The sequence below is a fragment of the Macaca nemestrina genome, chromosome 6, assembly GCF_043159975.1.
Source record: "Macaca nemestrina isolate mMacNem1 chromosome 6, mMacNem.hap1, whole genome shotgun sequence".
Lineage (NCBI taxonomy): Eukaryota > Metazoa > Chordata > Mammalia > Primates > Cercopithecidae > Macaca > Macaca nemestrina.
Window position 1 is genome coordinate 41,419,356 of NC_092130.1, and position 26,316 is coordinate 41,445,671.

The 26,316-nt window shown below is 42.1% G+C and overlaps 1 protein-coding gene across 10 annotated transcripts in view; it reads left to right on the forward strand.

Annotated features, from left to right (window-relative positions):
- Nucleotides 1–26,316, forward strand: part of LOC105467071 (SIL1 nucleotide exchange factor) — a 253,389-nt gene that overhangs the window by 163,903 nt on the left and 63,170 nt on the right. For all 10 annotated transcript variants that reach the window (XR_011624653.1, XM_071098353.1, XM_071098351.1 and 7 more), the window contains 2 exons: nucleotides 2,752–2,943; nucleotides 8,461–8,582. Coding sequence is in view for 9 of the 10 variants with exons in the window: in XM_071098353.1 (XP_070954454.1) it covers nucleotides 2,752–2,943; nucleotides 8,461–8,582 (314 nt within the window). In the remaining variant the exon portion in view is untranslated. The remainder of the gene's footprint in view (nucleotides 1–2,751; nucleotides 2,944–8,460; nucleotides 8,583–26,316) is intronic.

Sequence of the window (26,316 nt, forward strand, 5' to 3'; positions counted from 1 at the left end):
TTTTTGTAGGTATGGGTTTTCGCCATGTTGCCCAGGCTGGTCTCGAACTCCTGTCTCAAGCGATCCACCCACCTCAGCCTCCCAGAGTGCTGACATTACAGATGTGGGCCACCACACCCAGCCAATTTTTTAGTTTTCTGTGCGACTTGTGCCCGTAGTCCACTCAGGCTGAGGTGGGAGGATCACTTGAGTCCAGGAGGGTGAGACTGCAGTGAGCTGTGATTGTACCATCGCACTTCAACCTGAGCAATAGAGCGAGACCCTGACTCCAAAAAAAAATATGACATAGAACAAGCATCTTTTCTCTCTTGGCTAATTATCATACTTCTTTCTAAGTATGGATGAGCCTCCAACATTTCACCCTTTGTACTTTCAATGTTGTGAAATTTCTCAGAGAGTTCTTGTAATGTGAAGTTTTTTGCCAGTCTCATTTCATCCTTTTTATCACTTTCCTAATTTGTGTCTGTAAGTTTGCCTTTGCTAAGTTCCTCTGTCTGCACATCTAGAGCTTATCAAACAGTGGCAGTGTTAACATTCCCACCGTCAACCATCTCTTCTATAACTCCATGTACATTTAATTCAAATTTCATTGCCAAAGTTACCACCTTTCATTTATTTGCTGCACTTTCATCTTTGCTGGCCAGTTCTCTTTTTTAAAAAAATAGAATTTAAACAATGTAAGTACAGATGGAGTCTCGTGTATTGCCCAGGCTGGTCTGGAACGCCTGAGCTCAAGTTGTCCACCTGCCTTGGCCTCCCAATGTTCTGGAATTACAGGCATGAGCCACGGTATATATAACATTTTTTAAATGCCAGAATTATAAAGATGGAGAACAAATTAGTGACAACCAGGGCACAGGGACATAAGAGAATAGAATGGGAGGATAAAGTATAGCTATAAAGGAGTAGCACATAGTAGATTATGTGATTGTGGTGGGACAGTTCTCTAGCATGATTGTTCTGGTAGTTATACAAGTCTACATCTCAGGTAAAATTACATAGAATGACACACACACACACATACATGTAAATGAGTACATGTAAAAACTGGTGAAATCTGAACAAGGTGTTTAGTTAACAGTATGGTACCTGTGTCCTTTTCTTACTTTTGACATTGTAATATCCTTATGTAAAATGTTAACATTGAGGGAAGCTGGACGAAGGGTACATGACAGTCTCTATACTATTTTTGTTATTTCCTGGGAATTTATAATTATTTCAAAGTAAAAGGTTTTTTTTGTTTTGTTTTGTTTTTTTGAGATGGAGTCTTGCTCTGTCGCTCAGGCTGGAATGCAGTGGCGCAATCTCGGCTCACTGCAGCTTCCACCTCCTGGGTTCAAGCGATTCTCCTGCCTCAGCCTCCTGAGTCACTGGGATTACAGGTGCCCACCACCGTGCCCAGCTAAGTTTTGTATTTTTAGTAGAGATGGGGTTTTACGATATTGGTCAGGCTGGTCTGGAACTCCTGACGTCATGGTCTGTCTGCCTCAGCCTACCAAAGTGCTGGGATTATAGGCTTGAGCCACTGTGCCTGGCCAAAAAGTTTTTTTTTAAGGCCTTCTTGAGAGTCAGGCACACATAGTTTTTGTGAGACAGATGTCACTAGTTTCTTATTGTGCTCACTTGCCTATCATCTCACAGCTCTGGAAAGTGACTCAGCCTTCCCAGACCTCTTTGCTTGGCTTTGGCAGCCATCCAGAGACCTCTAGCTGGGTGCAGGGAGAGCATCTCATGTTTTAGCCCAGAGAATCAGGATGTGGCGCCCCATGGATGTGATTGCTCCGCTAGGAGCTTGGTCTTTTTTAAGAGAGGCTGATTCATTTCTTTGGTTGGTGTTTCTATGGAGTGCTTATAACTGGGGAGAAAAACCCATAGGTAATAGATGAGCAATTTGGAGCTGACAGCTGTTCATCATCCGGCTTTTTATAAATATCTGTGCCTTTTAATTTTTCTTGGAAGACAGATACATAAACCACCGTGACTTTTCAGATTCTCTTTATAGGTACTATCCTCTCAAATTGGGAAGAAAACAGTATAAAATGTTTAATTAAAGTCTTTTATTCACCTCTAATGTAACTTCGTTTTAAAATTTTTATATGTGAGTGGGGTGGGGAGGGATTGAGAGAAAATTGTTCGAGATTTGAGTATAGTACATATAGTAATTTAGCCATATCAAACAGTTGAACAAATTGTACACCTGTGGTTAGATTGACAGTAATGACAGTGATTTAATTTTCATCAGCAAATTGCTCCTGCTCTGACAGCTCTTACCCATAGTTTTCTATGTCCACGTTTCCCTAAAATGTTGTCGGGTTGGGTAGGGCAAGGCCAAGATAGTCTATGCTTGTGAAAAGTGGAGAAGCAGGGTGTGGGTTATTCTACCTTAGGTCTCAGCTGTTTCATGTGCGGTTTGGGGTTGAAGATGAACTTGCATTACTTCCCCTTAACGGAGTTAAAGTGGTTGTGACAAGAAGCCTTTCTATTCTTCCTGAACATTGGAAATCGGACTTGAATAAGTGAACCTTGGAACATCTTGAGTGTGTTTTTAGAGCAGAGGCCTATATAGGTAGACTTTGAGGGCTCTCTTCTCTGGGCATCTTAGAAAGTGTTAGTATTTTTGATAGTGTAGATTAAAGAACACTGTGAGTCTTGGAACAGCAGTTTTTTGGGGATGGGTATCCATGGTAGACCACAGATATCTTGGGGAGATGTCTCTAACCATTTTAATCATCTCTTTGCTGCTCTGCTTAGGCAAGGCAGGCTGAGGTAAAGCGGCTCTTCCGCCCCATTGAGGAACTGAAGAAAGACTTTGACGAGCTGAATGTTGTCATTGAGACTGACATGCAGATCATGGTACGGCTGATCAACAAGTTCAATAGTTCCAGCTCCAGTTTGGAAGAGAAGATTGCTGCGCTCTTTGATCTTGAATATTATGTCCATCAGGTACTGTATTTCTTCATCCATAAGTCAGACTTTTAACAGCTCCAAAAATAAATCCCCCCTCCCTAAGCCCTAAGAAAATAGCATCAGCATCTTTAGTTCTCTCCCAGAGCACAGACTATTTTTAATCTAGGCTTATTGTCTTTCGTAGTAAGATACAGTCTTAGAGTCTAGAGCCAACCTCTTTTTCTTTTTTTGTCTGAGTCGGAGTCTCACTCGGTCGCCCAGCCTGGAGTTCAGTGGCACAATCTCGGCTCACTGCAACCTCCACCTCCTGGGTTCAAGCTATTCTCCTGCCTCAGCCTTCCAAGCAACTGGGATTACAGGTGTGCACCACCATGCCCAGCTAATTTTTTGTATTTTTGATAGAGACAGGGTTTCACTATGTTGACCAGGCTGGTCTTGAACTCCTAACCTCAAGTGATCCACCCACCTTGTCCTCCCAAAGTGTTGGGATTATAGGCATGAGCCACCATGCCTGGCCAGCCAACCTCTTTTTCATGTGGAGTGTTACCTTCTTTAGTACCTCTGAGGGTACTGCAGAGATAAAATAGACATAGTCCTTGTTATGTAGCGTATAGCCTGGAAGAGGAAGTAACTGAATAATGAACAATTGAACAAATTAATTAAATAATATAATTTAAGATTGTAATGAGGGCTCCAGAGGGTGATGTCTTAGAGCCTAGTTATGGACAATAAAGAAGGCTTCTCAGAGGATGTGACATTTAGGCCGAGTGTTATAGGATGATTGGGGTTGGCCGGGTGGAGAGGGGGTACTAGAGCAGGAGATGGCAAACTACTGCCCATAGGTCAAATCTGGCCCAACACCTCCTTTCCTAAATAAACTTTTATTGGGGTACAGCGACCCCTATTTGTTCATGCATTGTTTATTGCTATTTTTATGCTACAATGGCAGAATTGAGTAGTTGTGACAGAGACCATATGGCTCACAAAGTCAAAAATATTTACTACCAGGCCCTTTAGAAAAAGTTTGCCAACCCTTAGATTAGAGCATTCCAGCTAGAGGAAACAACATGTGCAGAGATTCTAGGGCAGGGAAGAGCTTGGTGAGATTGAGGGCCTGGAAAAGATTGGAGTGACTGGAGCACATGGCCTGGAGGGGAACACAGATGAAGTGGGAAGGTTTGGGGGTTGGAGAGGTGAGGTTGGAGATACCATGCTCTTTATGACTTTAGCCTTGATCCTAAGAACCATTGAAGAGTTTGAAGCAGGGAAGCAACTGATCAGACTTATAATAACTAATATTTGGTGAGTGTTATTACATATCAGGCACTGCTTCAGGTGCTCTGTACACATTAATTCATTGACTTCCGTGGCTTCCCTATGAGTATGTACCACTATTAATCCCATTTTGTAACCGAGGAAAATGAGGCACAGAGAGATTATGTAATTGCTCAAGATCATCCAGCCTAGTGAGTGGTAGAGCTGAAATTTGCAGTAAGCTCTGTCTGACCCTAAACTCTGTGCTCTAAAACTTTTGGCCACTCTGTTTCTCAAAGGCAACTGGTACCTTTTGAATTAAGCTCAAAAGGCGGAGCTAACGAGGAGCCAATAAAAGCCACTGATTTATTCAATAAATAAATAAAGTGTCTGCTAACTCCCAGGCACTGTTCTAGGCACTTGAGATATGTCTGTGATCAAAATTAGGGCTTAACCTTCTAGCAGAAGCAGATAGACAAACATAAGAAAGAAGTAATTATAAGTAATATGTTTGTAGGTGATAAATATTGTAGAAATACAAAAACTACGGTGAGATTGGAACTGGCAGCATTGAGAAGGGGCATCTCTGGCTGGAGGAACAGCAAGTGCAGGAGCCCGGTGGTGGGAACATGCCTAGCGTGTTTGAATCAGCTGGAGCTGAGAGTGGGCAGAGGAGAAGTAGATGGAGCTCAGAGAGATAATGGGAGGAAGAATATAGAGGGCCTGTAGGCCATGGAAAAAAGTGAACTTGGATATTATTGAAGGATATTGAGCAGAAGAATGACGTGATGTGACTGACTTTTGAAAGGATTCCTCCAGCTGCTGTGTTGAGAATTAGACTGCAGGTGGGGGGCTTAGTAGAAGCAGAGACCATATAGGCGGCTATTGCAGTAATCCAGACTAGGGACAACAGTGGCCCAGGAGGCTGTGTAATCATAATCAAAGGCTTGTTTGAGATCCTTGTCAAGACATAGATCCTCAATGTCCTCCCATGCACGACAGCGCCCTTGTTCTCTATAAACTGGGCTAAAACACATGCTTTCTTCCTTTAGGATTTTGCTAGCATCTGTGGTGAAAGAGGATGAGTATGCACTGTGTCCGTAGGAATTATGGGGCAGCTTCTTCATCTTCTTTCTCTGCTCATAACTCTTTCTCAGGCCTCAAATAGCAGGACTCTGATCCTCTTAGAGAAAAAAAAATGAACCTCGGTTCTCATTCCTCTTGCCAGTCATACTCTCCAGGGTAAAAACCAAAAACTCCAACAGCTTTTCCATTAGAGATATTTAAAGGATTAAGGATACAAGGGGTTATTTGCCAACTCAGTCCTCCTTTGATGTTGACAGCTTCTATTTTTTCTCATCTTAACATATTGGGATGAATCTTTAGGTATCAGGTCACCATGGGCTCTTGCACATGAAACACCAAAATGACCAGAGAGCTTATCATACCTGGAAGGGCGTGAGTCCACAGGAGGCTTGGGCTAGCATTACCCCAACAAAGTTTTTTGTTTTCCCTTGTAGGCCCTTTGTCACTTGGCAGTGTCTTCCCTAAGGTGACATCCCCATTCTGCTTTCACAGGCCACCTCACCAGACCCATCTTAAGGTCATCCCAAAATCAGTCCCTGGCAGAAGCCAAATTTGTCTTTTGGCAGAGAAATGTTCTGGATCATTGGTATTTTGATTGAAAGGGCTGGTGCATCAAGCTGCCATGCAGCGGTGTTAAGCTGTGGTTTCACTGGGGGATTAAGTAGGACACAACTTGGTCCAAGTCCTGGTTGTGATGGGGGCTTGGGGTGATGTAGTACTAGCTTTAAGGAAGATGGCACTTTCCTAGCCAGGAACTTCCCCAGTCCCTTCTCATTCTAGACTCACTGAATGGTGGTTTGAGGAGCTGCAGGCTCCAAGGACCCAAACCAGGTCTGCCAGGCTTCCTCACAGCCATATTTGAATTATTAAACGGGATATGTGAAAAGCAAAACCTTGTGTGTGGAAAACAGATGGTGAGTTATTTATGAGGAGCAGCCTCCATCCACCCCATCTACCTGGGGCAGTATATTTGCCTTCTCCCACGTGTCTCCTCAGCTATGTGCCACCATTTCTCCCCTTCAGCTGTTTCCTGTTCTCTCATTGTCTTGTCAGTGCCCTGCTTCTTTCCTTTCCTCCAGGGTGTTGACATAGTTCCCTCCTGCACTCCCTCCTCCTCTTCATCTCTGCCTGTCCCACCCCACCCCGAAGGCAGCCTGAGAACAGTTTTGGCCCCAGACCCAGATGGGAAGCTGTGGACCTGGGCTGTGGTCATGGTTTCTCCTATATGTCACCAGGGAGGGTCCAGCTTTTGATGTGCCCTGGGCAGAATGAATCGTTTCTTCCTCACTGTTAGTGAAATAAATCATGAGAAAACATCCCCAAAAGGCTGAAGTGCTTATATAAATGTCGGCATTTCTATCATGCTGAATTATCATTGTAGTAATAATAGATAAAGTGACTCTAGAACAGAAGGTCCGTGACTCTGGGCTGTGTTGCTTTGGAGCTGACCGAGTGGCAGCTGCTCCGCTAGGAACTCATACCAGCTTTGATAAGTGGCCATTCCAGGCATGGTATGACAGGATTCTGAGCCATAGTTTTGTATCCAGAAAACCCAGAGGAAGGACAACCAAATAATAGGCAGTGAATTCTTATATTGTAAAATCAGAGCATGTGGGGAAGGAAGGAAGGTGCTTATGTCAGTAAAACACCCAGCCCCGAGTCTCCCTAGTTAGCTGGGCTGTGGCTCAACCAGTTATTCCTGTTCATAAGAACAGTTTGGGGCAGAAAAATGGCCATGGCCTGGGGCCACATGGCAGGGCAGACTTCATGCTTACTTCACAACCTGGTTTAGCCATTACTTCATGTCTGTGGTACCAGAGGCCCATTCATTTTGTTGGCACAGATACCCCAGATTGCCTTTTTATTCACACTGGAGCTTTATTTCAGGAACATTCTTTTCTGATCAAATTCATACTCATCAATGCAACAGTTATTCCTTGAGCACCTAACCATATGCTCAGCACCGTCCTAGTCCCTGGAGCTACAAGCGTGGACAGACAGACAAAACCCCTGCTCTCATGGAGATGCCATCCAAATGTGTATGAATGATCTTTCAAGTGGCAAACAACAGGCTAGGCCACCACAAAACACTAGCAGAGTCAAATACCAATCCTCACACTTGATTTCCCTGTCAGAGTCCTCTCCTAGTTCAGAGAGGCAAGGACGCGGTTGGGAAGGGGCCTTGTGGAATCTGGAGAAGAAAAATGGGTAGCAGCCACTGTTGTTGGGCTTCAGCTTCCTGAGTTTTCCTCATGATTGATAGAGTGGGATTAGCATGTGGGCAAGATGCAGCCTTTGTGGCAACAAAGATATATTCAAGGGAGACTGTAGCGGGTACATGTAGAAACAGGATCCAAGGGAGACTGTAGCGGGTACATGTAGAAACAGGATCCAGTGACCTTTCTGAGGAAAGCGAGTCGTCTTGTTCTAGGTACTAATAAACCGTGGGTAATGAGATCCCCTGTAGAGGAAAAGAGAGAATCTGGACTTGGGGATTTGGTGCTTAAATGATAGCCTAGACCAGTGCTGCTGAATAGAACTTTATGTAATGATAGAAATGTTCTGCACTGTCTGATACATAGCCACTAGCCAGTAGCACAGGCTTAGACGAAAGCCTTTGGGAGAGTGATTTTCTTGCATATTTTATCATGAATGTCTTCAGATGCAGTCAACCTGAGATGCAAGAGAAAGGTACTTTTGTTATTCCCCTCCCCAGCACTCTTACAGCAACCCCCCTCCCAACAACAGGGCTCCTTTTCTAGTCCCTAGCTTCTAATTTAAAATCAGCTTAAAAAATCTGCCTCCACTGTCCCCATTGGGATTGGACATCAACAGGAAGCATGGCACCGTTTAGTGGTGCTGATGACGCCAGATTCTTTGTGTTAACAGCTTGTACATTAGGAGTAAGCTTTATGACTCATTACGATATTAGAATTTTCCAGGACATGTTTGGCATAAGCAATAGCTAGGTGTCATTTCCGCTGATTCCCACGCAGGTGCTCATCAATCATGTTAGATGAATTAGGAGTTCTCAAATTTAACAGTATTAAAAAATTGGTTTTTACAAACCTTTTCTTAGTTAGTCAAAAAGGCCATTTTTGCTTTTTCCATGGCTTTTTAATTTGTTTTTGAATAGTCACCAAAAGAAAGGCTCTAAGAAGAGCTTTCCTTTCCCTGATGGCTATGCTGTACTAAGCAGTGGCTCTGTTGCAGATGGACAATGCGCAGGACCTGCTTTCCTTTGGTGGTCTTCAAGTGGTGATCAATGGGCTGAACAGCACAGAGCCCCTCGTGAAGGAATATGCTGCGTTTGTGCTGGGGGCTGCCTTTTCCAGGTGAGCAGTGTAATGGACATCCCATTGGCCAGAATTGCTTGGCCTGATCTGCTTGGAAGAAGGGTACACTTGAATGTGCCTGTTTCTACTGACATTTCAGTGTAATCTCAATGAAACTAGAGTAAAATTTGATTCTGCCTTTATTCCAAGTAGATAGGAATTTTTACCCATGTTGTCACCATCTGTTACTCTCTCTTCCCCCATCTTATGTATATGGACATTTAATAACACATCTTAGGTCACATTCTCCGTTTTATTCAAAGCTCATAAAAAGTTAGACCAACTATAAATAGTAGAGAGGGAGGGGGATAAACAAGAGTAGATAGAGTAGATCTTTTGGCAGTAAAGCTACATCTAGTAATGATAAATGATGAGCCTGAACAAGGGGGTGCTTTCAGGGAGGAATGTGTCTTGCCCTAGTTGTCTGGAACCAATGTACATGTGGTCAGGTTATCGCACTCTCTAGGTTGGGAATTGTTGAGAATTTTGGTTAGTCTGGCTTGTGATGGAAGACTGATAGGGCAAGAGGAGTGGGGAGGTAGCATCTCAAAAGAGTAGATGCCAAAAGATATGTAGGTACCACATCATTCTACACCGCCTGCAAAGGTCAAGATGTCTGCATGCTGCAATTGGCTGTTGGAGCTATTGTTCCTCCCAGTTTTGAAAATCTGCTCTTAGGACCATTTGTGCCTTGAAAACAGGAACAAATATTCCGATTCTTGCTGCAAGGGCATGGGTGGAGGCTATTAGATGCTTAGATGCAGGTCACGATGTTACAGGAGAAAAGCTATTCTGAACATATTTACCATTATAGGCTTTGTTTCTAAAAGATTTCCTTTGTGCTTTATCTGTGCTTGTTTTTTAAATCAGAATTTCAGTCTGATGCTCTTTCACTCTGACAGGAATTCAGCATATTTTCTTAGTAAGTTGAAGGGCAGAGCTGGGAAAGCTGGAGGAGTTGTTCCGTGAGGAGAGGCACTGCCGGCCTTTGTTTCTCTTATCACCACTCTGCCTGGATCTTCAAGCCGGGGCTCCCTGTGTTGGTGGTGTTGACAGTCAAGGCTCTGGCCTCCAGGGCAACTCCACCTCCCTTGGTCTCACCTCCCAGAGCCAGAGTCTCCCAGGAAGCCCAGGGAAATCTCCTCCTGTGCAGCCACTGGAAAGATGGAAAATCTGCATATTTGATGTTAGTAGCTGCGGTTTCAGTCATGAGGAAGTCCAGGAAATCCAGGGTCTTAGCCTTATAAGACTTTAGAGACTTGAGAACTTACTAAAGCTCACTTTTTATTTCTCAGGCCAGAAAAGAACTAAATCCAACATTATTAACCTCTCTCCAGACCCTTTTTGGAAATCTTTGCCTTACTCCCGAGTACTTTTATTCTACCTTTAATATTAACAAATTATCCTATACGTCCCTTGCCATTGCTTCTGGAAATACATTTCTTGGGGGGAAACTGTGTAGCATTTTCATGTCATATCCTAGTTAAAGGGGACTAATTAAGTGACTTGAGAAACATGCGTTGGGCTTGCTTTGCAGACCCGTAACTCACCAAGGGACTGTGCCAATGTGTGGTATTATTAAGACTTTTCTGTGATTGTATTAGCTTAAGACCATGTTAACATTTATGCAGCATCAACTAAAATTTAAATAGAGATAAATATAAAATATTGCAATTTAGTGTTTTGGTGGCAAGCAAACTGCTGTATTCAGAATGTTCTAGCTGGGTTTTTGATGGCTCACTGGAGGGCTGTTACCGTGACAGCACGGTATGGAGCCAGAGCTTTTGGAAGCCAACAGCAGGCTCCCAAACACTGTGGAAATGTCAATGTTTTCTGCAAAGAGGAACCTGATGCAAGGTAAGGATATTTCTACACGGAGAGGTAGGTTTCAGTACTCTAGTCTGATATTCATCATTTACTCTTCATGTCTTAAGTATTGGCTCTGCATCTCTCTAACCACTTCTAGTATACAGGTGTGTATACACCTGCCACACATGTGCACAAACACACAACACAGTGATGGGATGAGCTTGCTGTTTATCAAGAGGGTGTTCAGCGGGTAGTGAGCACTCTGGAATCATGGACTCCCAGCACTGGGGATAGTATCTGGAAGATACTCTTTCTAGTTTTCTGCTGATGGGCAAGAATACTGCTAAGTGAGTCCAGATGTTTGGGTATTTAGGAGGATTAGGCAGACCACTGGACCTACAGTCAATCTAGTTTCAAGTTTAGTTTCTGCCATTTCCTATCTGTGTGCCCATGGGCAACCTTTCTAAGCCTCACCTTTTTCTTTTGTTAACAGGGAACATTAATAGGTGTTCTCTGCATTTCATAAAGTTGAGTGAGTGTCAAATAATATACAATGACCTGTGAAAATGGTTGTAAAGCACCTGTCAGTGACAAGGTGGTGTCAACATCATCCCCCTCATCGGGATGTGTCCTTTATACTATGAGTTTCTGCTATAGAAATTCTTATTTCTTTTCTTTCTACAATAAAAACTTTTATCCTCCTCATTTTCTCTTCTGTTAAGATGCTTATATTCTACCATGTATCTCTTGGTACTAATCTTTTTTTTTTTTTTTTGAGGCAGGGTCTCATTCTTTCGCTCAGGCTGGAGTACAGTGGCCCGATCTCGGCTCACTGCAACCTCCGCCTCCTGGGCTCAGGTGATCCTTCCACCTCAGCCACCTCTGTAGCTGGGACTACAGGTATGCAGCACCACACCTGGCTAATTTTTATAATTTTTGTAGAGACAAGGTTTCACCATGTTGTCCAGGCCAGTCTCGAACTCCTGGGCTCAAGCAATCTGTCTGTGTTGGCCTCCCAAAGTACTGGGCTTACAGGCGTGAGCCACTGTGTCCGGTCTTTTATTGCTAATCTGCTGCTTCATTGAGGGTATTTATTTGCCTGCTTGGGTTAATTGCTTAATAAGGTTTCCATATACATTTGTGTGGATGAAGAGATCTATTTCCTGGTGTTAAACATGAAGCAATTATTCCAAGATCAAGAAGAGAGAGTTCATGTAAATGTAACTGACATGACTCCTAAATGTTACATGGTCACTGAAATAAAGTTTATTTAAATATTATTCACACTTATATATGGGTCACACACGTTCATCTTCCTCTGTTTGTTGCACACATATAAGGCAGGTCAAGCTCTTACATAATAAGATATGCAGGGGTAGGGGTGCTGGTGCTTTTAGCAGCTTCATCTTTTTATGGTTTTTCTTTTGTCTCAAACCTGCTTTCTCCTTCTTCAAGTAAAGTACTTTCATTGGCCTTTCTGTGATGTGATTTAATCTCATGATGGCACTTGTGTGTGTCTGTCTGCAGTCTGACCTACCAGGAGTCTCTGGAGTTCCAGACAAGTCATTTGTGTTTCTGTATAAGGGGAGTCTCGAAAAGGCTTTGTGAAATTTAGAGGCCAGGCAGCCTTCTGTAATCTGGTTTTGGTTCTTAGCAAACTGGCCGCCTGCTTTTGTTTTCCTCTTAGCTGCCTATATATCTCTTTTACCTCATAGCTGTCAGGAGTTAAACTATCAAGTAACTAGTATGCTTGCCTCATGTAACACTGGCTTTGCTGTTCTTATGCCCCTGCCTCAGTCACCTGTGGAGTCCTATATCCTTCTTTAATAACCCATATTCTCATCTGCACATGTATGAATTATTATGCAATTACATGGGCTTATAAGCATTCATGTTTGCAGGACTTTTGAACTTTCCACAGTTTGCAGGATGTCATGGAACTGAAACCAGCACAAAAAGGATGTACATGTGCCATTAGTCATAGTGAGATTATGTACTCTTACAATGGATCCCCAGAACAGGATTCTGTTCTTCCCCCTTTATCCTTGGCATCTTCCTTGGAACCTCCTTGGCAGATTTTGGGTTATATATATCCCTTTATAAAATGAATGTGTTCCCCTCCCCCAACCTTGTCCCCTCTCATCTCATGCTTTGTTGGCTCTCTTAATTTCCTCAGTTGTACTCTTCCTGCTGAGCGTTTACCAATTAATTTTAACTATTTGGACCTGGGTGCGATGGCTTACGCCCATAATCCCAGCACTTTGGGAGGCCGAGGCAGGTGGATTGCTTGAGCCAGGGTTCAAGACCAACCTGGGCAACATGGTGAAACCTTGTCTCTACAAAAAATACAAAAATTAGCTGGGCATGGTAGCATGTGCCTGTGGTCCCAGCTGTGCTACTCGGGAGGCTGAGGTGGGAGGATTGCTTGAACTTAGAAAGTCAAGGCTGCAGTGAGCCATGATCATACCATTGTACTTCAACCTAGGTGACCAAGTGAGGCCCTGTCGGAAAAAAAAAAAAGAGTAGACAGAAAGGAATACAGATGAATGCACATGAGCATTAAATTAATGTACTTGAAACTACTATTCCTACAATCTGGTTTCTGTCCGTACCATCCTGGAAATTTTTCAAGAGTACTTTGTCATCATTGGCATCTTTGTGGTAGTCAAAATGTTGGCCGCTGCTTTCCTTAGGGAACTTTACCTCTTGGCTGCCATGTCATTATAGTCCCTTGGTTTGGGGATGACTGTAATTAATCATGCACTCCCCTTTTCCTTTTTTGGCAACATCATCATCTTAACTATCTTCTGTTAATAATTGTAGCTATTCACAAAGATTCCTCCAGCCTTGTCCTCCTCCTCTCTTTTCATTTTCTCCCGTAATGGTCCTATCTATTCCTGTGATTTCAAATCCAGCCTCACTGTGGATGACTCCAGTGTCTACATTTAAGTCCAGCCTTTTTCCTGTGGTCTTCTCCTACATTTCTACCACACTGTCTCATTGCACCTCAGACTCAAGAAAGTGGAACTCATTATTGTCTCACAAACTAGATTTTTCCTCCCACATTCTCTTTTTATCTGTTCTTGGCATTGTGATTATTGTAGTTCTCCAAGCTTGAAACTTTTGAGTGATATTTGAGTCTACTTCCTGCTTCACTTTCTCATTAACTTGGTGAACAAGTCCTGTGAATTTTAATTTCTACTATTGTCTACTAGACAGTCATTCCCCATTTTTCTGGTGTTTAAGGTTTTTAGAGACAGGGTCTCATTGTGTTGCCCAGGCTGGAGTGCAGGGGCTCTTCACAGGTGTGAACATAGAGTACTACAACTCAAACTCCTGGGCTCGAGCAGTCTTCTTGCCCCAGCTTTCTGAGTGGCTGGGATTACAGGTGTGCGTCAGTGTGCCCGGTCTCTCCCTTTTTCATCTACTAAGGAACCTCGATAATGTGAGGGCAGCAATATGTTCAGGCAAAAGGTTCCCTTCTCCAGTTCTAGTAAATGAGCCATGAATGGTCTAAAGCAAGCCTGGAAATCCAATTCTCTATGAATGTGTGTTTAGAGATGGCCATGTGACCCAGTTCTGACCAATGAGACATAAAGAGATATTTGCTTGGAAGCCTCTGGGAAGGATTTTGTTATAATAAGATAGTAAGGAGACCCTTCCCACTTCTTCCTGCCTTAACTGCAGCTGTCTTGGAGCTGCAGCAGCTGCCTTGGACCAGTGAGGTGAGAAGCACACGAACAAAAAGCCAACATGCTGAGGAGGATAATAGAGGGGAAAGACAGGAGGAGGAAACTGGGTTATTTATGATGCAGTTTAGCCACTTTCATGATTTTGGAACCATCTACTTCCAGATTTTTCTTATGAGAGGTAATGAAATGTCTTTGTTTTTTAAAATCAGTGTTAATCATTATTCCATTACTTGCAACTGAACATATATTCATATTGATATAAATTCATTTGGATATTTCCAAAATCCCTCTCAGATCTTTTAAATTAAAAAAAAAAAAAACTTCTTGATCTTCATAGCATTCACCTCAATTTGTGCTTAAATATCTGGTTAGTTACCTGTTTATTGTTAATATCCCTTGTTAGATAGTACTTAGGGGATAAGATCCCTTTTTTATCTTTATCCTGCTATCTCTCTAATGTATAGCATAGGACCTAGTATTGGGTGGATGCTCAGGAAATAATTATTGAATGAATACATGAAAAACAAAGGAATAAATTGATATCTTGGAAATGAATTGTTTTTCAGAGAACATTGGAGGCTGAGTGGACAGTGCTGTTTATATTATTAATGATGTAATCATGGATGATTCAGATACTGCACCTTGACCCTTTAAAATCTAAGGCCATGGAAATGAGTGTATAGCCCCACTGGCTGAAGGCCCAGAAAATAGGTTGGAGATTGGGATGAGGTCACATGCTGGAGATGCCAATGTTTGAATAGAAGTTCAAATGTGACCCCTAAGACTTGTCTGACCTCTTTCTCTAGTAGCTAATTTTTCCACACTCTTATAGCGACAGGAGTGGTGCTCAAGCCTTTTGCATGTGATAAACTGATTAGCATATTAACTGAGATTGGCCTAGGAAATTGGATAGTCGTAGCTCTCTTAAGCTACATTCAAAGTCTGATTACTTTTTTCAAATGGCAAATAATGACAAATGGAAAATGACCTCTGACTCTGACCAGCTGTCCTGAGTACTACAGAAACTAAGCCTTCATTCTGGGGAGGGAGGCACCACTTTGCATAATACACTTGTCCCTTTAGCATTTCGGTTGAATTTGTCTTTGTGATGATGTGCCCTGCCTTGTTCACATCCTCTATGTGGCTGCCTTCAGATTTTTTCAGTACTCTCACCTTCTTAATTTCTTCCCTACATAACTCTCAGCACACAAAGTTCTTTGTTTTATCTTCATCTTTATTAGCATTTGTTGTTGGACCCCTAAACTGACTTTTTTTTTTTTTGGAGACGAAGTTTCACTCTTGTTGCCTGGGCTGGAGGGCAATGGCGCGACCTTGGCTCACTGCAACCTCTGCCTCCTGGGTCCAAGTGATTCTCTTGCCTCAGCCTCCCAAGTAGCTGGGATTACAGGTGCATGCCACCACTCCCGGCTAATTTTGTATTTTTAATAGAGATGGGGTTTCTTCATGTTTGTCAGGCTGGTCTCGAACTCCCGACCTCAAGTGATCCGCCCGCCTTGGCCTCCCAAAGTGCTGGGAAAACTGACTCTTTAAAACATCTGCTTCTCTGTTGTAAGCCAGTTCTTTCATCTATTTCCCCACCAAATCGAAGGCTTCTTGAGCATGGGAACTGGTACTCAAATCTGTAGTGCTCACAGCACCTTATAGTGGGTAAGCTTCATGTGGCTGCTTTGAACATAAATGGTCTAACACAAAAATTGAAGTCACCAAAAATTGGTGGGAGAAAGCAAGCCACCAAGAGCAAGGAGTCTTTAAATTTTTTTATGCTTCGATTTTGTTTGATTTTTCTTCCAGTGAGTATGTATTATTTTTGTAATTAAAATTTAAATAGTGAGTGATGAAACAAAGCAAAACAGCACTGGGAGACTTCTCAATCAATCACATGGCGTGTTTCCTAAGAAATTCTCTTAGTTCAAATACCTGAAGATATTGTATTAAATATTTAAACATTTCTTTAAATGCTTAATTCAGCCAATAAACTGTAGAACCACTGCTCTATGTAACTGCAGGGGAATTTAATAAAGTCATATTCTTTATGTGGTAGCCCTGTAAGAAAGTGAGAGAAATTCTAAAGCAAATATAATGGAAAGCTCAAATCCTAAGAGATATAAAACACTGAAACTGACAGCTGACCTGGGAACATTTGCTATTCCCTAGTGGCTGTGAGCTCTTGGTTTCAACAGGAATCATAATTTAGGGGACAAGAGACAAAGCTTAGGGGCCATGAAATAATTAGAAAAGTGAAAATCTTCCACTCAAAAGGAATTATTAGGGCAAATTGGCTTTGAGTGGAAGGGAGAAATATGCCCGCAGATCTTCAGTCTGTTTCCTAAGGAAACTGAGTCTGACATGCCTTCTGAAAACAGTATAACCCCACATAGGAAGCAATCTTTTTTTTTTTGAGACGGAGTCTTGCTCTGTGCCCCAGGCTGGAGTGCAGTGGCACGAGTGGCGCGATCTCGGCTCACTGCAAGCTCTGCCCCCCGGGTTCACGCCATTCTACTGCCTCAGCCTCCTGAGTAGCTGGGACTACAGGTGCCCGCCACCACACCCGGCTAGTTTTTTGTATCTTTTTTAGTAGAGACGGGGTTTCACGGTGCTAGCCGGGATGGTCTCGATCTCCTGACCTCGTGATCCGCCCGCCTCGGCCTCCCAAAGTGCTGGGATTACAGGCTTGAGCCACCGCGCCCGGCCAGGAAGCAGTCTTGATAGAAAATCTAATCTGAATTTGAACATACTTGTAGATCTGACTTCCAATTTAAGGGAAATATTGGGGACAGGCGATATGTTCAATGATATAATAGACTTGCAATCAGCAGAGACCAGACTGTGGAAAACTGTAGAGCGGGCAAACTACTGGATTTTTCACAAAATAAGATGCAAGAGAAAAAAATAAAGAGATGGGATGAAACCCATAAATTAAAAGATATTTAAGATGAATATCAACCAATTACAGTTACAATGTATGTATTTTTTGTTTTATTTTTTGAGACAGGATCTTGCTGTATCACCCAAGCCTAGAATGCGGTGGTGCAAACACGGCTCACTGCAGACTCAGTCTCCTGCCTCAGCCTCCCATCTAGCTGAGACCACAGGCGTATACTCCATGCCTGACTAGTTTTTATTTTTTATTGTTTTCTAGAGACAGGTTCTTACTTTGTTGCCCAGGTTGATCTCAAACTCCTGGGCTTGAGTGATCCTCCCACCTTGGCCTTCCAAAGTGTTTGTATTACAGGTGTGAGCCACCATGCCGGAGCTCTGTGATATATTTAGATCTTGACCAAATCAGCAATCTGCAAAAAAAGAAAAAAGAAGCCGGGCGCGGTGGCTCAAGCCTGTAATCCCAGCACTTTGGGAGGCCGAGGCGGGTGGATCACGAGGTCAGGAGATCGAGACTATCCTGGCTAACATGGTGAAACCCCGTCTCTACTAAAAATACAAAAAACTAGCCGGGCGTGGTGGCGGGCGCCTGTAGTCTCAGCTACTTGGGAGGCTGAGGTGGGAGAATGGCGTGAACCCGGGAGGCGGAGCTTGCAGTGAGCCGAGATCACGCCACTGCACTCCAGCCTGGGCGACACAGCGAGACTCCGTCTCAAAAAAAAAAAAAAAAGAAAAAATCATGAGATAATTGGGAACTTTTAAACAATTACTTGGTATTTGGTAATATTAAGGATAATATTAAATTTTTGGTGTGAAAATGGTATTGTTTTGTTTTTGTAAAAAAGAGCCTTTTTAGAGAAGAAGCATGCTGAAAAATTTATGGGTAAAAGATAGGATGTCAGGCCAGGCACAGTGGCTTGTGCCTGTAATCCCAGCACTTTGGTCTCCCATCCAAGTACTAACCAGTCCCAACCTTGCTTAGCTCCAAGATCAGATGAGATCAGGCACGTTCAGGGTAGCGTGGTGATAGATAATCAAAGCACTTTGGGAGGCCAAAGTGAGAGGATCGCTTGAGCCCAGGAGTTCAAGACCAGCCTGGGCAACATAAGGAGACCCCATCTCTACAAAGAAATATTTTAATTTAGCTGGGTCTGGTGGTGTGTTTCTGTGGTCCCAGCTACTCAGAAGGCTGAGGTGGGAGGACTGCGTGAGCATGGGAGGTTGAGGCTGCAGTGAGCCATGATCAGGCCATCGCACTCTAGCCTGGGCAACAGAGCGAGACCCCATCTCAGAAAACAACAACCACCACCACCAAAGATAGGATGTCTCCATTGTGCTTTATTTTTTGATCTGAGGAGGTGGGTAGGTGGCTGAATCGGGGTATAGATAAAATAGTACTAGCTATGACTTCATAATTTTGAAAGCTGAGTGCAGAGTCCATGGAGATTATTATACCATTCTCTGTATTTTAGTATATACATGAAGATTTCCGTGAGAAAAATTTTTTTAAAACATAGTTTGAAATTGACAGAATTTCCAGGTTGCTGGTAGATGCAGAAACAAATCCTCTTTGGAGGAACTTACATCCAGGCCTCAGAGCATCCCCACAAACAAAAATCTTCCAACGATCACGAGCTCACAACCAAAATATCACAAAGCACATGAAAAATAAGGCACTATGAGTTAAAGACAGCAGAGACAAATAATCAGACTTTTAAAACTATAGCTAGATGGGGTGCAGTGGCTCACACTTGTAATCACAGCACTTTGGGAGGCTGAGGCAGGAGGATCGCTTGAAGCCAAGAGCTTGAGACCAGCCTGGGCAACAAAGCGAGATATGTCTCTATTAATAGTTTTTTAAAATAAATACAAATTAAAAAAATTATAGGTAGTAAAATTCACAGAAAACAAAATATGAAATAATTATTTTAATATGCTGAAATAAGATTTTATCAAAAATATGGGCTAAAAACAATATGCTATCAAAAGTGACAATGGACACTTACCATTTTTGTGGTGAGAGCACTTAACATCCCTCCCTCAGCATTTTTTAGAAATACAGTGTATTGTTATTAACTGCAGTCACCCTGCTATGATAGAGCTCTTGGACTTGATCCTCCTGTCCATCTGAAATTTTGTATCCTTTGACCAACATCTCAATACTCCCCTGCCCCAGCAACCACCCCAGCCCTTGGTAACTACCATTCTACTCTACTTTTATGAAGTAAATTTTTTTAGATTCCACATATGTGTGAGATTATGCAATACTTGTCTTTCTATGCCTGGCTTATGTCACTTAACATAATGTCCTCTAGCTTCATTTGTGTTGTCACAAATGGCAATTTTTCTTTATTTTTTTTCTGGCTGAATAATATTCCATTGTTTATGTATATCACATTTTCTTTATCCATTTATCCATTAATGAACAGTTAGGCTGATTCACAAAATAGAACTTCTCGAAGTTGAAAATCTAATTGCAGTTAGGAATTCAGTAGACAAGGTAAATAGCTGGTCAGACACAGCTGAAGAGTAATTAAGTAAACTAGAGTATAGAATTGAAGAAATTACCTAAAGTGCAGCATAGACAGAAAAATGAAGAAGAGGTTAAGAGATGTGAAGATTTGAATATAAAGGTCTCACATGAGTTTCAGAAGAATAAAGAGAATATGTGTGAGATAGGCTATATTTAAAGAGGTTTGGCTGATACTTTTCTAAACCTCTTTAAATTGATGAAAGACATGAATTCTGATTCAGGAAATCCACTGAATCCCATGCACGATGATTCAGAAGATAATCCATTTCTGGTAACATAGTGAAACCACAGAAAGATTGGGTTATAAAAACAGAGGCCAGGTACAGTGGCTCAATCACACCTGTAATCTCACCACTTCCCGAGGCTGGGGTGGAAGGATCGCTTGAGGCCAGGAATTCAAGACCAGCCTGGGAAACATAACAAGACCCTATCTCAGAAACTAATAATAATAATTAAAAATTAAAGCAGGCAAATAGTAATGAAGACAGATTAGCTGCAAAGTACCAGGAGTGGGGAAAGAGGGAAGACAGTGCTTTTGGTATTCTTAGCCTAGTTGCTTGGCCTGACACTGGGCTCTGTCTGACATAATTTTCATCAGTTCTTCACAGCAGTTTCCTCCACAGTTCCATTGCCTACAACATTCCTCTCTTGGTGTTCCCCTCACATCCCGTTAGACATCTGGATTCAAGGAAAAATCCACTATGCTTCCCAAAGTTGGAGTTATTTCAGGTCTGCCTGTTTTCTCATTAAGGGCCTGTTGAATGGCTGAGGTTATTAGAAAGAGTATAATTCATCTCTTGGAGCAAAGAGAAGAGTGGAACTACAGAGACTGGCAAGGAGGCCACCAGCCAGCAATGGGCTTCCCTTATTGTTCCGAAAGTTCTTACTTTCTTACCTCCTACCAGGTTTCAGTTTCTCTCTCTCTGTTTTTATTTTTAATGTCCTCCTTGGTTTTTGCAGAGAATATACATGCTCATCATAAAATATTTAAATGATACAGGAGACATCGTCATCTGTCATGACAGTGTGAGGAGCTTTGTTGACCCACTTCTAGTAAAACTTGTGTATGTTCTTTAAAAATTAGTCTTTGGGAATAGTCCCAAGGGCAAATAGTAAATAAACATCTGCTTACGGAAATTCATGACATTTGGTGTGAAAGGTGGGAGTCTGTGTTATCTGACATAAGACATCTCCCTCATTGCCTGCTTCCAGCTTGGTGAGGTGGAGATGCCATTCCAAAGTGCTGCAGCCAGGCACCCAGAGCTCCCTTTCCCCCCCGTCCAAGGGCTTGCTTCCCAGAAGGAGCAGACTGTTAACATTTCTCTCCTGACCCTTGCTACCTGTTGCTGAGGCCAAGTCCCCAGCAAGTTCATTTGAGAGTTTGGGAGTTGGGGGGTGGGAGAGTCCCTTCCTCAGCCCATCTCCTGCTTGTAGAATGGAAGCTCTATCTTGGATCTTGGCTGTGGCACGCAGAATACTGGAGTCCTAGTTGCCTTTCCGCAGCTCCTGAGATGGTGGTTCCATGTGATGAAGGGCCTTAGGCTGCTGTCCCCCAACTCACTGAGTACTCAGAACCTTGTTATGGTTTCTACTTCTAGCTCCAGGGTCCTAACTCAGAGGTTTTGCCTGAGGGAGAAGCAGTTCATAAAACAGCTCCTAATCTCTTCCCAAAGGAACTGACTGCATTTGCAGCAGAGCCTGCAGAAGTTCAAACCTAAGGACACTTTGAAGAACTTTGGAGGTGGTGGTGAAATGAAACTGGGAGGAGATTCATGGATGTAGCATCAGAATCAAACTATAGGTGGGCTAGTTTGCAGGAGGGAACTGGGGAGTAAGCCAGTTGGAAGGAGCCCTCCTAGGATCAGAAGAAATATCAAACAGGGACCTCAGCAACTATTCCTTCAAAGGGGGCAAAGTTGATTTGATTCATTTGTGGAGCAATTTGTGCCCTAGGACATTGTTGAAAATAATAGAGCTCTTTATGTTTCAGGGATTAACCTTCTGTTTTGCAAATCTTTTCCCAAATGTGTATTTCTCTTCATCCTTATTTATGATACTTTTCTATATGGAAGTTTAAAATATTTATTTAGAAAAAATGGATACTTATTATTTTATGGTTTCTGTTTTTTATGAGATACTTAGTAAAGCCTTTTCTGCAATGAGTATTTTTTCTTCATATTATTTCAAAAATATGAAATATTTCAAAGAGGAGTCCAGAAAATCTTATGCTCACTACCCAGATTTAATAAACTAAAATTTGTTATATTTGCTTCAGATTTTTTAAAGAAATAAGATATTAGATATCATTGATGACCCTTTCATGATCCTTTATATTTCCCTTTGTTCTCCCCCAGAGGTAACCACTGTTCTGAATTTGGTGTGCATCATATCTTTTTTGTTTTTTTTTTTGAGGCGGTTCTCACTTTTGTTACCCAGGCTGGAATGCGGTGGCACAATCTCGGTTCACTGCAGCCCGACTTCCTGGGTTCAAACAATCCTCTTGCCCCAGTCCCCCAGGTAGCTGGGACTACAGGTGAGTGCCACCACACCTGGGTAATTTTTATATTTTTTGTAGAGACAGGGTTTCACCATGTTGCCCAGGCTGGTCTCAAACTCCTGAGCTCAAGTAATGGGCCTGCCTTAGCCTATTAAAGTCCTAAGATTACAGCCATAAGCCATCACTCCTGGCCTATTGTATCTATTCTTTATAGTTTGTTATATATATCTGTCTTCATTGTATCCCCCCTCCTGCATACACACACACAGAAACTGTTTTAGTAGTTTTCTATGTTGTTACATGTAGCTCTGTGTACATTTTCTGTTTAGCATCCCACTATTTGAAAACCTTTGTTAAGGAACATTTAGATTGATGCCAATTTTTTGCTGTTACACACAATGTTGGTTACATATGCAAGTATGTCCCTAGGATATATGCCTTAAAGTAGAATTGCTAGGTCATATGCATACTTTCAGTACCACTAGATAATGCCAAATTGTTTTCCAAAGTGGTTGCTAGTGGAAATAAACCACTGTGTTTCAAAAAACTCATACTGTGTTTGAGGGTTCCTATTTCTCCATATCCTTGTCAATGTTTCGTATTAAGAGTTTCTATTTTTTGCCAATTTGTGGGTATGGTATAGTATGACATTCTTCTTTTGAATTTACTCTTTCCTGACTACTATATAAATTATTTCCCCCCCCCCACACACACATACAATTGGAATTACACGATACAGATTTTTTGGTTTGGATTACATATGTTTTTGTGTTTTCAATACAACCATCTTTTTAAATTGCCTCTTAATATCTTTTGCCTGTTTTTTCCCATAGAGTCTTTTGTTTATTTTTTAGTTGGCATTTACATATTATATATATAATCTGGGTACTTATATATTTTATATGTATTTTCATGAATTATATGTAGTCTGAATACTGTCTTTTTTCAATTATATGCATAGCAAATATAATCTTGTGTGTGGCTGGTCATTTCACATTGCTTATGTTGCATTTGTTACAGACATTTTAAAGTATTTTTAGAAAGTCAGAATTATCCCTCTTTTTCTTGAAGTTTATGCTCTGTGTGTTTTAAGAAGTCTTTCCTTGAGGTATAGAGAGATTCGCCTATATTAACTTCTGAGAGTATAAAGTTTTGATGGGTTTTTATTTTAATATTTATTTTTATGTATGCTGTGAGATATAGATTTAATTTTAGTTTTTGTCATGTGGCCAACTAGTTGTTCTGGCATTATGTACTGAAGAGTCTATCTTCTCCCCAGTGAAATATAATGGTTTCTCTACTATATACTAAATTATCTTTTTTTTTTTTTTTTTTTTTTTTTGACAAGGAGTCTTGCTCTGTGCCTCAGGCTGGAGTGCAGTGGCGCAATCTCGGCTCACTGCAAGCTCCGCTCCCCCGGGTTCACGCCATTCTCCTGCCTCAGCTTCCCGAGTAGCTGGGACTACAGGCGCCCGCCACCTCGCCCGGCTAATTTTCTTGTATTTTTAGTAGAGACGGGGTTTCACCGTGTTTGCCAGGATGGTCTCGATCTCCTGACCTCATGATCCGCCCGTCTCGGCCTCCCAAAGTGCTGGGATTACAGGCTTGAGCCACCGCGCCCGGCCTATACTAAATTATCTTATTTGTATTGGTTTGTATTCTGCTCCATTGTTCTCTTTTTCTATCCTTGCACCAATCTCTTATTATTTTAATTACTGTAGCTTTATATGTTTTGACATCAAGTAGAACAAAACCTTCATCCTTATTCATATTTAAAATTGCCTTGGATCAGGGATGCAAGGATGGTTCAACATATGCAAATCAATAAATGTGATATGTCACATTAACAGAATCAAGAACAAAAACCACATGAGCATTTCAATGGATGCTGAAAAAGCAGTGAAATTTAACATCCCTTTGTGATAAAGATACAAACTGGCTATAGAAGGAACATGCCTCATAATAATAAAGGCCATGTATGACAGACATGGCAGACAGCTAAGATTATACTGAACAGGGCAAAATGGAAAACTTTTCCTGCAAGATCAGGAAGAAGACAAAGATGCCTACTTACATCACTTTTATTCAACAGAATACTGGAAGTCCTGGCCAGAGCAATTAGGCAAGAGAGAAAAATAAAGGGCATCCAAATTGGAAAGGAAGGAACAGTTTAGACAATGTGAACTTTTTTCTTTTTCTAAGACTCACTCTGTCACCCAGGCTGGAGTGCTGTGGTGCAATCATGGTGCACTGCAGTCTTGACCTGCTGGGCTCAAGCAATCTTCCCACCTTAGCCTTCCAAACAACGTGATCTTCTACTTAGAAAAATCTAAAGACTCCACCAAAAAAAACTGTTAGAACTGATAAATGATTTCAGTAAAATGGCAGTATATAAAATCAACATATAGAACCAGTAGCATTTATTCTTTATTATTATTTTAGATACAGGGTCTCTGTTGCCCATGCTGGAGTGCAATGGTGCAGTCATAGCTCCCTATATAACCTCAGGGCTGAAACAATCCTCCTGCCTCCACCTCAGTAGCTAGGACTGCAGGTGTGCTCTACCATGCCTGGTTAATGTTTTCATTTTTTTACACAGATAGGGTCTCGCTGCATTGCCCAGAATGGTCTTGAACTCCTTGAGGACTGCTTGAGGCCAAGAGTTTAAGACCATCCTGGGCAACGTGCCTTGGCCTCCCAAAGCTTTGAGATTACAGGCTTGGCCATCGTTTCCAGCCAATAGCCTTTCTATATACTGACAGTGAACAATCTGGAAAAGAAGAAAGCACTTCCATTTACAGCAGCTACGAAGAATACCTAGGAATCAATTTAACAAAAGAAGTGAAAGATCTATAAAAGGAAAACTATAAAACACTGATGGAAAAACTTGAATTGGATATGATATAGTGTGGATATTTGTCCCCTCCAAATCTCATGTTGAAAGGTAGTCCTCAGCCAGGCCAGTGGTTCACGCCTGTAATCCCAGCATTTTGGGAGGCCAAGGTGGGCATTTCACCTAAGGCAAGGAGTTTGAGACCAGCCTGGCCAACATAGTGAAACCCCATCTCCACTGAAAATACAAAAATTAGCTGGGTGTGATGGCAGGCACCTGTAATCCCAGCTACTCTGGAGGCTGAGGTAGGAGAATCACTTGAACCGGGGAGGCAGAGGTTACAGTGAGCTGAGATTGTGCCATTGCACTCCAGCCTGGGCAACAAGAGTGAAACTCTGTCTCAAAAACAAACAAACAAACAAACAAACAAAAAGGTAATCCTCTGCATCCTACTTTATTCATGAGGGAAAAACAAAAAAGAAAGATAATTCCCAGTATTAGAGGTGGGGTCTGGTGGGAGATAATTCAATCATAGGGGGCAGATCCCTTGTGAATGGTTTAGCACCACTTCCTTGGTGATAAGTGAGTTCTCCCTCAGTTAGTTCACGTGAGATCTGGTTGTTTAAAAGTCTGGGACTGCTCCCTTCTCCCACTGTCGCCGTGTGAGACACTTGTTCCTGCTTTGCCTTATATCATGATTATAAACTTCCTGAGGCCCTTACCAGAATCAGATGCCAACACCATGCTTTCTGTACAGCTTGGAGTACCATGAGCCAAAATAAAACCTCTTTTCTTTGTAAATTACCCAGCCTCAGCTGAGCACGGTGACTCACGCTTATAATCCCAGCACTTTGGGAGGCTGATGTAGGCAGATGACTTGAACCTGAGAGTTTGAGACCACTGTGGGCAACATGGCAAAACCCCATCCCTACAAAAAATACAAAAATGTGCCACTTGTGGTGGTGCATGCCTGTGGTCCCAGCTACTCAGGAGGATCACTGGAGCCTGGGGAGATTGAAGCCACAGTGAGCTGTGATCACACCACTGCCCTCCATCCAGCCTGAGTAACAGAGTGAGACCCTGCCTCAAAATAAATAGATAAATAAGTAAAAATTACCCAGCTTCAGATATTTCTTTATAGCAGCATAAAAACAGTTTAATACAGGACACACAAAAATGGAAAGTTTCCATGCTCATGGATAGGACTAATTAATATTGGTAAAATGATAATACTACCCAAAGCAATTTACAGATTCAGTGCAATCCCTATCAAAATACCAATGAAATTCTTCAGAGAAATAAAAGCAACAATTCTAAAATTTACATGGAACTACAAAAGACCCCAAATAGCCAAAGCAATCCTCAGCAGAAAGAACAAAGCTGGAAGTGTCACACTACCTCACTCAAAATATAGTACAAAGTTGGCCGGGCACAGTGGCTTATGCCGGTAATCCCAGCAGTTTGGGAGGCCA